General features: G+C 37.8%; 2 protein-coding genes across 2 annotated transcripts; one reads left to right on the top strand and one right to left on the bottom strand.

Annotated features, from left to right (window-relative positions):
* Nucleotides 1-618: 618 nt before the first annotated feature.
* Nucleotides 619-9,313, bottom strand: palb2 (partner and localizer of BRCA2). The gene is made up of 12 exons (XM_065254258.1): nucleotides 9,015-9,313; nucleotides 8,772-8,831; nucleotides 8,434-8,572; nucleotides 7,116-8,336; nucleotides 4,588-6,017; nucleotides 3,875-4,030; nucleotides 3,669-3,751; nucleotides 3,433-3,594; nucleotides 3,236-3,352; nucleotides 1,430-1,517; nucleotides 1,192-1,340; nucleotides 619-1,111 (listed from the first exon to the last, which is right to left on the bottom strand). The coding sequence occupies exons 1-12, from the start codon at nucleotides 9,051-9,053 to the stop codon at nucleotides 904-906; spliced, it is 3,852 nt and encodes a 1,283-aa protein (XP_065110330.1). The 5' UTR covers nucleotides 9,054-9,313; the 3' UTR covers nucleotides 619-903.
* Nucleotides 9,314-11,592: 2,279 nt separating this feature from the next.
* rasd3 (RASD family member 3) lies at nucleotides 11,593-12,733 on the top strand. The gene has a single exon (XM_065253908.1). It carries the CDS (start codon nucleotides 11,742-11,744, stop codon nucleotides 12,375-12,377), a length of 636 nt encoding a protein of 211 aa, XP_065109980.1. The 5' UTR covers nucleotides 11,593-11,741; the 3' UTR covers nucleotides 12,378-12,733.
* Nucleotides 12,734-15,081: the final 2,348 nt, after the last annotated feature.

Below are 15,081 nucleotides of genomic sequence, written 5' to 3'. Positions count from 1 at the left end.
TTAGTTTTATTTAGGGCAAACAAATGAATAAAAATAACTAACTTTTTAATTATGCACATTTTTGTCATTAAATCTGTCTATAAACAAAAAGTAGACAACATGGCAGTGTTATTAGTCAGAAGGATAAATGTTTTATGAACTTTCATTATAAAACTGACCCGAGTTCACCTAAACTTATTAGACACTGGTCATGTGATCAACTCCCCCTAGTGGTGAACCATCGGATTTTTTTTTTTTTTGTGGTGAACCATCGGATTTTCGAAACGTTTCGAAACAGTTATGACGTAACGAAGCCTCGTTTGCTAAAATCACGTGACTTTGGCCAGTTTGAAACAAGCTCCGAACCACTGATTCGAAACAAAAGATTCGTAAATGTTTCGAAGCCTCATGAAGCAGTGCTTCGAAAACGACCATCACTAGTGTAGACAAGTATACTTGATTAACAACAAAATTATTTTAGCTGTTGTCATCAGCATGTGAAAAGTGATTGAATTTACAGGTCACATGACAGTTAAAAAAATTGAGAATGTAGTGTGTCTAGAATTTGTGTATACGCATACTCTTTATATTACATATATTTTTAAAAATAAAATAAAAATAAAAAACAACTGTTTAGATTTTATTGTCTCATCTTACAATCATATTAAATTTAAACAACAAAGAGTGTGAGGGATTTAGGTATAAGAAATGCAATGTTATGCACTATATACTGTAATCAAAGTTTCAAAAATAACATTTTCCAATGGTTTAATGGCTAACAATGTTATAATTGAACAATTACATTTAATAATTTAACAAAGAATACAAATGACTGACAATCATTTGGTCAAATTGGGAACCCTATAAGTTTGTTAATAATGCACATTTACATAGTATACAAGTAGCTTATTATAACAAAGTTATTTACAAAGTTTTGTACTGAAACACGCTAACATCCCCGTTCAGATACCCAGTCAGTAGTGTGTCAGGCCCTGCCCACCGCGCTAGTCGACACAACTCATCTAGCACACCAACAACTTTAGCCACCCTGCTTTTGAGATTCCAAACAGCAACATGACCAGACTGGAAAACACCAACAAGCTCAGAGCCCAAGACATCACCATCTATCAACCTAAAGAGACGAGACATTTATTCAGTTACCTTTACTAACATCACAACATTTATCAATTTACATTCAATGTGACGTCTTACTGTTGTATGTGTTGAGAGGGGTTGCTGAAAGACGTCAATGTGATGTGTTTGCCAGTCAGGGGATTTGTAGCAATTACAGCAAAAAGGGTTGTTTCACTTCTTTCATCACACACATTCCCAGTATTCTGAAGTAATATACAAAGCACTCCCTATAAGAAAGAAAACAAAAGAGGTATACATTAACACACAATTCAGACAAACATACACTTTCTCACCGAAAAGCAATACTCAAACTTACTCTGTAAGAATATCCCTTCATGCAGTTTGTCATTGTTAAAGTGTTTTCCAGGAGAATAGTCTGAAGCAAATGGCCTGACTTCATATTCCTAAAATTCCAAAGTGTGACAAAAGGTGGGGATTTATATAAATAAACAAAACAAATATTTAATTATACTTCATAAAAAATATCTGATTTAAATAACTCCGGTTATGGAAAGGCACGGTCATTCAGGTACTGTGAGTCATCTTGACGGGTGCAGTTTAAAGGGGACATATCACAAAAAGACTTTAAAGCAACACAAAAGACTTATTGCTCTTTGCTGCCCCTACAGGTTAGAAGCGTAATTGTTCATTACCACTGTCGTAAATACTGCAGCATAGCTGGCTCTGATTGGATTGTAGGTCTGCCGTAAAGCAAGTTTTTGTAGTTTTCACTCGAACTACAGGACTAGGGGTGGGCGATAAACCGGTAGACAAAATTAACCGGTAGAAATTTGTCAACCGGTAGAGATTTTGGACTATCGTTTCTATCGAGGTTACGTGCCCACGTCACGCTCCTGTGCGTGTGGTCGCGAAAACGTAACGTTTGTACACGTATTTAAGCACTGCAGTTTTAAAACAAGTTATTTTAAGCCATTGAAACACAGACAACAGATCTGTATGCGTGCGTTCTTTCTGTGTGTCAGGAGCGGACAAGTCGCGCAACCGCTGCTCTTTCTGTCTGTGAGGAGCGCGCAAGTCGCGCGACCTCTGCTTATTAAGCTCGTGAGCATTTTTCCCGCTTTATTGGCCTTAAATACACATATGCGTCAAAATTCCCGTCTTTGCAAGCATCATCATAAACACGACCAGTAAGGTCTTAAGAGAAAGTAAACAGCTAAAAGAGAAAGCGCATGTGTAACAGTGTATTGGATCCGGACTTTGGTCTTAAAGGGGAAGTTACCTAATTTTGCTCCTGTCTGTCACTCGTGTTAATCAAACAGCATTGAGAAAAAAATCTCTCGCTCCTGATTAAATCACTTTTCTACCTTAAATAAAAATATATATAGGCCTATACATACATGCATAATTATTTATTATCATTCTTATTGACTGTGTATCTTCAGAGAGCTTGAGTTTTGTTTGTTTTTATCTTCTTTCTATGCTTGTATATGTTTTTTGTGAGAATTATGAACATTTCTATGGTATTAAAGATTTAAACCTTATTAAAACATAAAAAACTCTACCGTGATACATATCGTTATCATGATATAAAAATAATCCTATCGTGATAGAAGATTTTGGTCATATCGCCCACCCCTATACAGGACCACTACCCGACGGTTGGAAACTTCTTTAGTGCGGTTTTGGCCGATAGAGGGCTGCAAAGCGAATGTGAAAGTGCCATTCACCCTGTTTTGAGTGGATGAACCACTGAAACTTTTTTGGAAACGTTATTTTAAGGTAAAAAAAACTCTTTGGTGTTGCTTTAAGTGCTATATTTGGTTCCTCAGTGCTTTTATCAACCTAGACAATGTGTAAAAGAACAACCAAGTAACTTAGTTTTGGTAAACTATTCTCTGCAAGCATGTGAAAAAGTAGGCCATTGAAATCTGTCTCCCCTTGTGATGTCAGAAGGGGATAATACCACCCCTTAAACTTCACTATCCAACCACGGCACTGCCATTAAAAGCAGAGATCAGCTCATTTGCATTTAAAAGGACACACCCAAAAACAGCACATTTTTGCTCACACCTACAAAAAAAAATCACCTTGTGCCGAAGTTAAATATGAATTAGTAAGAAAAGGATGGATAGGCAAATACCTCACTAAATTTGTTCCTCACCATATAAGAAGGGTTTTACATTCCGTCCAACCAATCAGAGCATCTTTCTCCCCTTCTACGGCTGCCAGTGTCCGAATGTTCTGCTTTACTGAGCCCATGGAAAGAGTGCTCACCACCCTGAAATGAATGTGACAATAAGAACTGTGACGATATATACATGTTTATCTATAGACAGACAAACAAAACACATTTGTTACCTTCCTTCCTTATTGAACGTTATCACAGTGACTTTCTGCTGATCTCCAGAGGCGGAGCAACACACAAGTCGACAGTCAGACACGCCCACAACTGCTTGTAAAGCATCTTTGCATACTAAAGTCTGTGTGAACGGTCCGTCCATACTTGGACAGGCAAGAAGTCTGCACCAATAAACACACAGGGTCAAAAATGTGCTCGTCATGTGATATTTTATGGTGTTTTTATATTTTCTTACCTTGCTTCTGTGATTTCCAAGTGACCCAGAGTCACACAAACCAAACCTGAAGAATCAGGAATCGCTTGCAAGGACATGACAGACTACAAATATAAACAAAGAACGGTCAAATTAAAGCGTGCACTGTTAATCTTTTCTGTTAATTTGCCATGGGAATATTTAAACAATTGCATATACGATGCCACTAAACAAGTCATTTGGTTCACCTGTGCAAATGTCCATGTGTGTAAAAGACCCCACGGTTGAACTCCCTTCTTGTAATTCCAAAGGCAAACGCTCCATTCTCCCGCCACACATATGCACCAGTCCTCCGTCGACCATCGCACCAAACACAAATCCAACACACATCCACCATCCAGGGCCTTACAAACAAAATATTTTAATTATGATAGTAAAATATTGCATACATCATTATCAGTGGCAGCCGGTGACTTTTTTCGTGGGTGCTCGATGCAAAGTTCGTCACAACATGTATGTAGCCCGTCGTGTGTGGTTCCTTTTTTTCAAATATGCGTTCTGCACGTCGAGTGAACCTGTTTGCATCACGTGTCTTGTCAAAATAAGTGCCTGCTGCAGAGGCGTCTAAAGGGTTTATGATAAAAGAGACGCTAGCGTTTGCCAGATACTCGCATAATTTCATGCATAATCACAGTTTACTGTTAAGGGAGTGTCTTGCGTATTTTGTGAACGTGAGCGTCTCTTTTATCATAAACAGTTTTGACGCATGTGCAGCAGGTACTTATTTTGACAAAACACGTAATGCACATGGTTCACATGACGCAACAAACGCATATTTTAAAAACAAGAGCAACACACGACACTCCGAACACTTAATTTGAATTCGCGGCCCTCGGATAAGCAGTCACGAGCCGCCACTGATCAATATTATAGTCAAATGAAATGCTGTCTTTTTAGGCACCTTAAAAGTGTGCATCTCCTGCAGCATGGATGAACAATGGCCTCCATCAGGAAAGGTTGTGGAAGATAAGGGATTTTCATTTAATAGTGTTTTAGTATTGGATAAATCAGTGCCGTTTTCCATTGCTTCATCCACATTAGTGATGCAAACTGTCTTTTCTTCAGTTTTCTGATTGGTGGAGGCCTCATTGGAAGTTTGACCGGCACAACCAGATTCATCTCCACACCGAGACCGATTCATATCCATATAACGTTGGGATTCAGCCCTAAGCTCATAGGTTTCACCTTTAGTTTCAAGATTGTTCTGGATATCAGGGTTAAGTTGAGCTTCAATTTCAGGAGTGCAATTTATTTTATGTTTACAATCTGTATCAAAACTGCATTCATGTTTTTCTTCATTTTCCGAAATGCATAAAACTTGCAATTCGGTTTCTGGTGTGATAAAGTTCTCATGTCCCGTTACAGTGTTGTTTTGCGTTGGTTCTGCATCAGTTTGAGTTTCCATCATAATTTCTTGACTGGCATTAGTTGGATTCTTTTCCCCAGTATCTTCTACTTCGGTTGAACCTAAACTTTTCTTAAAGGTATCTGCCTTGACATTCCCAAATTGTTTAGATAAGATCGAATCTGGAGACACAGAACCTGTAGTTATCTTTGAAGAGGGAGACCTAAAGCAATTAGCAGGAGAAAGGAGATGTGTTTGAGGCTCTGTGGGTGAACCTGGGCTTACAAAATATGGAGTCATTCCTAAAGTTGGTAGGGGAGGGTCTTGACCCCTCTGAGTGTGTGAGGTCAATGATGGACTCAGATCTAGTAAAGCTGGGCACAAAGAGTGGTTTTCCGAGAGGGTATCTGTTCGCATATGTGATTCATCCTGAGAGTTTATGTCAAGCATATTAACATTTTTGGTTTCCGTCTCTGTTTGCATTTGATCGATGCTGGCAGTGTGTTTCTCTGTTAAAATAACTGCTTTCTGTTCAGTCTTATCTGTTTTGGCTATTGTCAGAGTTTGTTCCTTTACACTTTCTGTCAGATCGTAGGAAATGACGCTTGGTTTGTTTACAGGGTGCTTGTCTGATTGGTTAGTGTTTTGTTTCTCAGTCTGTGATTGGTCAATGGGGTCTGACTGACAAAGAGGCAAACTGTCTTCGAGGGCAGAGGTAGTTGGGACTTCTGTAGCAAAATGTTCTCCGCAGAGAACATCACAGTTACTCTTTTTTCCTCTCATTGTCTGGCACCTGTTGCTCCGGCGTGTGTTGTATATACGCTGGACGTAAGGTTCCACAAGTGACGTGGACAACTGCAGTCTCTCCAACTTCAGCTGGCCAAAATCCTCATCTGGTAGGTGGAAATCCTGGACGTCATTTTTCGTGTCTTGGTCTTGAAGAGCTTGAATAAGTGAAGCTAATGATGGCAAAAGAGGTGATTGATCTGAAAATGCAGAACACATACAGATATGTATTAGCAAAACTACAAAGCAATCTCCAGGGGTACAGATTATTTGTCTGATGATATGACTCCACTATGACAACTTACTAATTTAGTCAAATTCATATCTTAAAAGGGACATTTCAAAAAAATGCTTTTTTAAAGAGCACCTATTTCATTGTTAAAAACAACGTTATTTTGTGTATTTGGTATAATACAATGTGTTCGTGTGGTTTATGGTTAAAAAGCACATTATTTTCCACATACCGTGCATTTTCATAGCTCCAGATTTCACTCTCTTCCTGAAACGCACGGATTTGAAAAGCTCTGTGTCCCTGATTGGCCAGCTAATCTGTATGTTGTGATTGGCCTGAATACCTGCGACGTCAGCCGGAAATGTGACGCTCCTTACCATGTTTGAAAGATTCGCTCACAATGCAATGCTAACTGGAGTTAACTTACAGGCTGTGACAGGGAGGAATTATAATAATGTCGGTCTTTACTACATCACCAATCCCAGGAAGTAAACTGTTGCCTACAATCCGTGTGTTTGTTGTAGTCCAAGAAAAAAGATTTACGTTGGAGACGATAACTCGATTTGTACCTTTTGCATATTGTTAGCATGTACTAATACATACTTACACACCAAAGGAAATTTAAAAACGTGAATCGGACAATAGGTGCTCTTTAAGATGTAAAACAAATCGTTGATGTTCCCAGAGTATGTATGTGAAGTTTAGCTCAAAATTCCATATAGATAATTTATTATAGCATGTTAAAATTCCCACTTTGTAGGTCTGTCCTTTTAAATGCAAATGAGCTGATAAAATGCAAACAATGATCACTATAATTGAGGTTTGTTGAAATTGAACTCAAATTCTCAAAAAACTCAAATTTTTACTAAAGGTGGGTCATAAATGTAATTATGGATATGTGAATATTAATTGCACATAAATGACATTCAAATCTCTAATCCTACTTGTATGAACAGCAACAGCATGCTTAATATGTTTAGCAAGTATCACTAATGAAAATAAAAAGTGATGTGCTCTTACATAAAATAAATCAATAAAAAATAAATAATAAAAATAAAAATCTTACCATTTTTACTTATACTTGTCTGGGACGAAGATAAGTGATTTCCAGTTTGCCCATGTCCCCTTCTGAAAATAGGATAAAAGTTAGAATCCGGGAGGAGTTTGGACTCGAAGTAAAGCTGAGAATCTGGTAGGTGCTTAAAATCTTGGGTAACTCGTTCTTTACTGGGCGTCAAATTAATAGCAGACCCGGACGACGGGATTGGCTCACACTCCGTTTGTGGCCTTCCCTCCATTTCTGATTGACAGGAAGATTCAGTCTGAGGTGTGGATATTGTAAGGGGTTCTATAGATGCTTGCGAATCACTTACAGGATTTGACATTATACAATCTTGAGCATCTTTGGTCCTAACTGTAGTTGCTCTACGGCGCCCTCTCCTCCTCCTCTGACCATTTCCTCTACGTCCGGCCTGGTCATTGGACCTGCATACCGATTCTGAAAGTTCTGAGGTCGTGTGACCTCTACCACGCGCTTGTGATTGGCCGAGCCTGCGTCTTCCCCGCCCCCGAGTGAGCTGGCTGTGAATAACAGCCTCTAGGTTGACAGGACTGTGAGATGCAGCCATACGACGTGTTGTTCGGATATAATACTCCACGGGAAATGGTAAGCCTTCAACCAGCGTACAAGAGTCCAGAGCTCCAGACATAATTAAAGAGTTTTTATTATCTGTGCTGTCATTATTCCCTTTATATGCATTTATTTCTGCAAGGTTCGCTTCTGATTTAACTGTTAAATTATGGACTGACTCACATGACGGGAGAGAAGAAGACGTTTGTGAGAAGTCCTTAGATGCAGCTGTTTTTGACTGTAACATCTCTACCGAATGACTTAAAGGAGGCAGACGTTCCTGGCATATATTAATCTGACTCTGAAAGGGTAAATGTTTCTTTTTACCTAAAACCAGTGGCTTGTTTTCACAGTTCACAACCTTTAGCTCCTGTGGTTCTTCAGCAATTGTATCGTTGTCCTGGTTTTTCTCCACCTTGGCTGGCAATATTCCCATATTTCTTTCTTTTCTCATTTCACTCTTTTCTTCGGCGCTTCCATTAATTCCTTGTTTGAGACTTTCTTTCTCTTGGCTGTTGTCAGTATCCGACTCTCGCTCTTTGTTCTGCAGGCGCAGCCGGCTGCGCTTAGAACGCAGACGGTGGGCGGGGCTTCGCATGCATGCAGGAGATGACAAATGAGGAGCAAGAGCAATCTCAGCAAGTTGAAACTGGAGGGCTGGGTTGGGAAAAAACAGAGCTGTTTCTTTTTGCAACACAGTACAAAAATAAGTAAAAGAATCCAGAAATATACAAAAGAGTCATGTGTCACTCACCGGTTTGTAAGTGCTGAGTCTTTTGGTTGTCAGAAAGTTCAGAAGCTGCCAAATGGGAAGATGTAAAACACGCTGATGTTTCATTGATCTCGTGAGAGACGTTGCTCTGCCTGCGAATAGCATCCCGGCGTTCTGCTCTCTAAATGAAAACCACAAACATTCACAAACTGCTTTGTACACTGTTCCTATAGCTCAGTTGGTACAGGATTGCATTAGGAGTTCAAAAGTCTTGGGTTCAAACCCCAGGGGACCTGTATCAATGTGAAACTTGAATGCACGGTAATGATATATCACCATTTGTTGTGTTTTAGTGTATGGTGCTCATACAGCATGTTTACCTGTAATCTCACTGCTGTCCTCTCATACTCCTGCTTCAGTAGCTCCAGTCTTCTCCTCAACTTTAAAACATGTAAAGACTAATAATTCAGACAATGTCTGTGGTACTTCCAAGAACAGTATCATGTCAGTAAAGTTTTTTTTGTGGTAACTTAGTAGTAGTACATGATGTTTTGATGGCTTTCGTTGAGCTATACATCTACAAATACTAAATACCTAATATTAGAAATAAAGAAATAACTTACTGCCTCTTGGTCGTCGTTAGGGTGAATATCTTCCTCCATTCCGTCGTGATGTGATCAAAAGTTCGTCATCGATACAGTTGTTAATACTGTAACTAACTTACAAAAGTATCATCAACCGTAAACAACTGCACAAACATCTGTTAAAATTAGCGTATATCCAAATAAACTAACACTTGTTCGTTCACGTTAAATGCAACATTCACATTTTCCAAAAGAAAAAGTACTCCTGCAAAAGTGTATTTTGAGTTTTGTTTATGGACTCACGACCACAGCCATAGAGCACGCTCTCTCCCGCGACTTCTGACTGCAGACGGTACCAATCGATCAACTGATACCAAATCATTTGATCCTATGACCTAAATCTGATGGTATTACAGTTAAATCGTCAGGTTTTATGTGGAAAATTATAAAAATATACATATTTAATATCATTTAAATAAATACAATTACGTTCATAATATGCAGACAAAGCACTCGTGAGCAACGCATTGGTACTCGTTTAGTAATGTCTTGCACATCCTGGCTACGTTGATGTGCTGTGAAAAAGAGTAACTGTAATCAATATTGAGTAAATGTGAGTAAATCTTTACAAAAATATAAAACTATAATTTGATTGAAATTGTTGTAAGTTACTTAAACTATTTTTGGCATATTTTGTTTGTTTTATAGTTGATTTATTTGTTGAATTGTCAATATTAATTTTTTTATACAATAATTTAACAAAAATCAGCCAAGTAAACAGACTAGTGTGAAAACAGCTGCTGTAATGAAATAAAAATAATAATAAAAATTGCAGTATCTTGATACAGCTCTGTAAGCTATAGTATGCGGGTAAAAAAAGATTGAATGACTCCTACTTGCTGATATGTACAAACAACATAATGTTTGTGGTATTTTTAAATACATTAAATGACATTTTATTATTTTTTAATTGAATTGAATTGAATTTTTTAATTTATTTTTTATTATAATTTACACCACCTACATTATATGTCATATTGTGTATAAAAAACAATACAGTGGAGACTTTCAAGTGCTGCATGGCAAAATAAATAGTTTTGATAGTTGTGTTAAATAATAATTCACAAATTTTATATAAGCATGTCTAATTATTTATGATCATGATGATGGACTGTGTGACATTTCTGTGTGGGTTGTAGGAGGTCAGTGGATCCCCTGTGCCATGTTTCCAAAGAGGTTATAGTGTTATTATGGTGTGTCAGCTTGTGCAGTGAATGGGGATGTCACTCTAATACGATAATCCTGGAGATTACACATAAAAGGTCAACTCCTCTGCTCTACTGACATTTCTTGTCTGATGACAAAACATGAGTCACACGTATTTAAGACTTGCACTGCAATGGCATTAACAGGTAAAGGCTAATATACTCATATGTGAACATGCCAATAATAATAATAATTTCTGAATAAAAATATATATATATATGCTGAAAAGAAAGATCTGAAAATCAAACTAATCTTCTTGATTGATGGATGGATTAAAAATATAAAAAAACAGAGTTAGCCTTCAGGATGATGTTCATGTGGAAAATACTGGGTGCCCTGGGGTTACTGTGCATATTGCCATGTCTACCATCTATCTGATCTGTTTTAATATTCATCTAACGGAAAACACAACTCTGACATGATGAGCTTGTAAAACAGTTGCTTGAAGTACATTTGACCTCATGATGGGGATTCTGACCAGAAATGGGGCCAAAGAGCCGATGCGATCAGAGTTACATTAGTAATGTGTTACCACAAAACAAGGAAAAATAAATGGGTTGCACATTTCTTGCTTTTGGCTGGACATGTGTTCCTTGTCTTGTACTGCACTTGTAAAATAGGTCAGTGTTAGAAAGGTTAGATGATGTTTTTCTCAATTTGTGTCAGGTCAGTGAGCAACGGTGTAATTAAAAATCATAGAACGTCATTGAAAGGTCATTAAATCTCAGCTCTGTTTGTATGGCCTACTTTTACGCTATTTATGCAGAATATAGTATGGCAGCAATTTAACATTTCAACGCTTAAGTAAGTTTAACTTATAAAGCATATTTAAATGTAGCTTATACTGACCAAAGTGATGTACAAAACACATAATAAAATTATATTATTCATGTATTAAAAAATATAGGTGTCCAGATATTATATAATATATAGCCTAAGTAAAGAAAAAAAAATGATTAGATGTTTTGTTGTTATTATAAATTATTAATTCTTCATACAGGTAATGAAATGTCAACTTTAATGCATTGCCTCTTGGTATAAAAGATGCTGCACATTTTGGAAGAAAACCTGCATACTGTGCACACTTTACACTGAAGACGTAGCAAAATTGGGACCTTTATGCTATTTTTTGAGTAAAGCCTAGATGTTATTAGTAATTACCAATATATTATGCATACTGCGTAGTATGAATTACACCTGAAGTACACTTTTCCGTTCTGAAAATAGCAGTTGTCTTGCCCACGCGTCCCACGGCTTTTTATTGGCTACAAGCTGAGTAGTACGTAGGCACTCAACTAATATAATAGACACGCGACCTGTCTGTCTCCCGTCAGTGTTAGTAGTACTATTATCTGGTGTCGATAAAGCACGTGCGCTCATAGAGAGTATTAGGTTTATAAAATTATAAAGCATGCTTTTTGAAATACACAAAACTTAAAAGGTGTCTTTTTTCTCCGCCTTTAAAGGAAGAATAAACGAGTTTTCTCAGAGATACCTAGGATGTCTCTGTCAGTGCGTGAGAGTCGGACCGTGCGCTTTGTGTTTTTGGGCGCTGCCGGGGTCGGGAAAACTGCGCTGATCACCCGTTTCTTGCACGATCGCTTCGACACCAAATACACTCGCACCGTGGAGGAGCTGCACGCGCTTGAGTACGACACGGACGGCGCCAAGGTGCGCATAGAGATCTTGGATACAAGCGGCAGTTACGCCTTTCCAGCCATGCGCGCCCTGTGCATCCGCACCGGAGACGCGTTTGCGCTGGTTTACGCCGCCGACGAACCCGACTCCCTGGAGGAGGTGCAGCGACTCCGCGAGGAGATTCTTGAGATGAAAGGGGAGAAGTTCACGGGTATTACGGTCATCGAGAACAAGGCGGACGGGGACTGCCGGAGTCGACAGGCTACTGCCGAAGTTATGCGCACGGTGGAAGAGGACTGGAACGCGGGCTTCGTAAAAACATCCGCGCGCACTGGAGAGAATGTCGCGGCGGTATTTCGGGACTTGCTGCAACAAGTGCAGCTGCCGAGTCGCATCAGCCCTGCACTACGCAGACGGACACAGACCATGGCGATAGAAGCTGCAGGGGCACGCAAAAAGCCCCCCATGAAGAGAAACAGCAGCTGTATTCTGTCTTAATGGACATGTTAAGTCACATGTTAAGACGTTATACGCATCATACTGATGCTTGACGGAAATAGACAAAAGTCTGTGTTAACTCACCTTTGCAGCGCAAAGGTCATAGGTTCGATCAGGAACACATATAATTATACATTGTATAGCTTGAATAGACTGCAAGTGTGTGAAAGTGTCTGTCAAATGCGTAAATGTAAAGCAGGCCTACTGTGTGAATGACATTTTAACTGTTCTTTTTGCTCTAATAAGAGCAAGACAAAGTATTTGATGAATCATCTGCATTATACTGCTGAAATGTTAACTTTTTTAAGACTGAATAAATGCAAATAATGTTTAACAACCAGTAGTAGTATTCTTCTATGATCATTTGCTTGCTCCATAAATTGTAAGGTACAGGTAACATACAAAACATTTAAAGGATTAAAGTTACTTTAAAAAACTGCACATAAATATGACTTTGTGGTTTGACAGGTTTCATACTAGTATTCAGTATAACATTATACACCTACTAGGTGTGTGGACATACAATAGGCTATAAATTATATAAATACACCTGTACAACATACAATAGACAGTAAACAAAGAAAGATAAACAATACACTGCACGTGATGGGGTGTCCTGACCTTGCATATCTCCTTAATATCTTAATATTTATATATACTTTATATTTAACTTTAAGACTTTCAAAAATAAGTTACTGGGACTGTACCCTTTAAAAATGTCCTAATATTATAAACTGTTTTGTATCTTTTGAGATATAACAATATTATGTACCCTTGAGGTACTTAAATGTACCTTTTAGGTACAAATGTGTATTTTTTTAAAGGGTACTGCCCCAATGGCAGCTTTTGCACCTTTTTTTTCTGAGAATGTACCATTATCTTAGAAACATTTAACAATCATGTTTCATCAGCAAGCAACAAAATAACTTCCTAAAAACTGTAAAACAGATTACTGTGTCACACCTGTTTGAAACACCCAGAAATGTAAAAGCAATATAAAAGCAAAATGTAAAAACTAAGACCTAACAGTAAGTCTGTGCCATTTATGGATTGAGTTCCTGTCTAAATCCTCTCTCGGTCTACACATTGATATTATATACTGTTTGTGTTAACATCAACAGTCCACTAAACTTGTGTGGGTTGATGCTTTATTTTGACACAGTTTTAATACATGCATAATGTATTCAGCTTTCAAGAAGGCATTACATGTTTTATGCATAAAATAAGTACTTCCTTTTTCACTGAGACCAATCAGCCGATGTATGCTAAAATTATCTAACTGCCATGACAACCTATTATTAGGACAATTGTGGTGATTTATTCAGAAAATGGTGGGTAGGTGCATTTGTGAATGGACTAGAAAGACGAAAATCGTGACCACAAGACTGAGAAAGCTATTAACAAAATCGGTAAACAACCTTACTATGAAGCACTTCACATAATTCACAAAGCCACAGACACATGCATACATGAAAACACATGCACAGCTACTACACAAAGATCTTTACAAATGCATTTGTACATTTCTAATATTTTAGTGTTTGTTTGATCTGAAAACAGCTTAAATGTTTAATGTGTTTTGTTTGTTACTACCCACTGTCCTTGTAACATTGTTTTGGTTTTGGAAACAAGGGCAGCTTTTTTGTTTATCTCACTTTTCCCATTTTAACTTATACCCACACAAACATGAAAACAAGTTTAAAGATAGGCAATGTTGTACATACTATTTTTTCATGCCACAACTAAAAACACTCACATACTCATAGAAACGCATGGCATAAGGAAACAAATAGCAAACTTGAGTATGACACAGAAATTCGTATTTACTTTTCAAGATTAGATACTAAACAGACTAAGCACACACCAATGATTAAATGTGGGTATGCATGTACCTAATAAAAGCACACGTGGCTTACTTAATTGAATACGATAATGTATAAAAGTAAATGGAACATCAATCAATGAATTAGTGCATCCAAAGGGTTAATGCAATTCCAAATGATGACTTTGATTAAATTATGTGATGGTTACTGTCATGCAATGTAGGAAAACATGTGATTAAAGTTAGGGTTGACTTTATAAAGAATATATAAAGTCACAATAAAACTGAATTAGCAATTGTTTTATTTTTCCCATTGTGACGTATATCCAAGTGAAACGACTTCTGAAATGAGTAAAAGGTAGGGCGGGACTTAAATTCGTCCATCGAGAATTGATTGGATCGTTAGAAGTTGGGTCATGTTGCTATTTGCTAATCATTGTGATCTTTTCCCGGACCCCGACGACCTCCCGCCATTTCTTGTGACCCGAAGTAAACAGAGATTATTTCGAGGAGGAGATCTGCTTTTTGATTAAAGGGGCCATTCCACATGGCTTTTATAAGATGTCAAATAAATATTTGGTGTCCCCAGAGCAGGTATGTGAAGTTATAGCTCAAACTATCATTTAGATAATTTATTATAGCACGTTAAAATTGCCACTTTGTAGGTGTGAGCAAAAATGTTTTGGGGTGTGTCCTTTTAAATGCAAATGAGCTGATATCTGCACTAAATGGCAGTATTATTGAAATAAGATCCCCTTCTGACATCAGAAGGGGAGCCAAATTTCAATGACATTTTTTCAGTATTTTTTTTCACATGCTTGCAGAAAATGGTTTACCAAAACTAAGTTACTGGGTTGGCCTTTTTCACATTTTCTAGGTTGA

Source organism: Paramisgurnus dabryanus, chromosome 4, assembly GCF_030506205.2.
Source record: "Paramisgurnus dabryanus chromosome 4, PD_genome_1.1, whole genome shotgun sequence".
Taxonomy (NCBI): Eukaryota; Metazoa; Chordata; class Actinopteri; order Cypriniformes; family Cobitidae; genus Paramisgurnus; species Paramisgurnus dabryanus.
The sequence above is the reverse complement of the archived record's forward strand: the minus strand, read 5'-3'. Positions and strand labels throughout refer to the sequence as shown.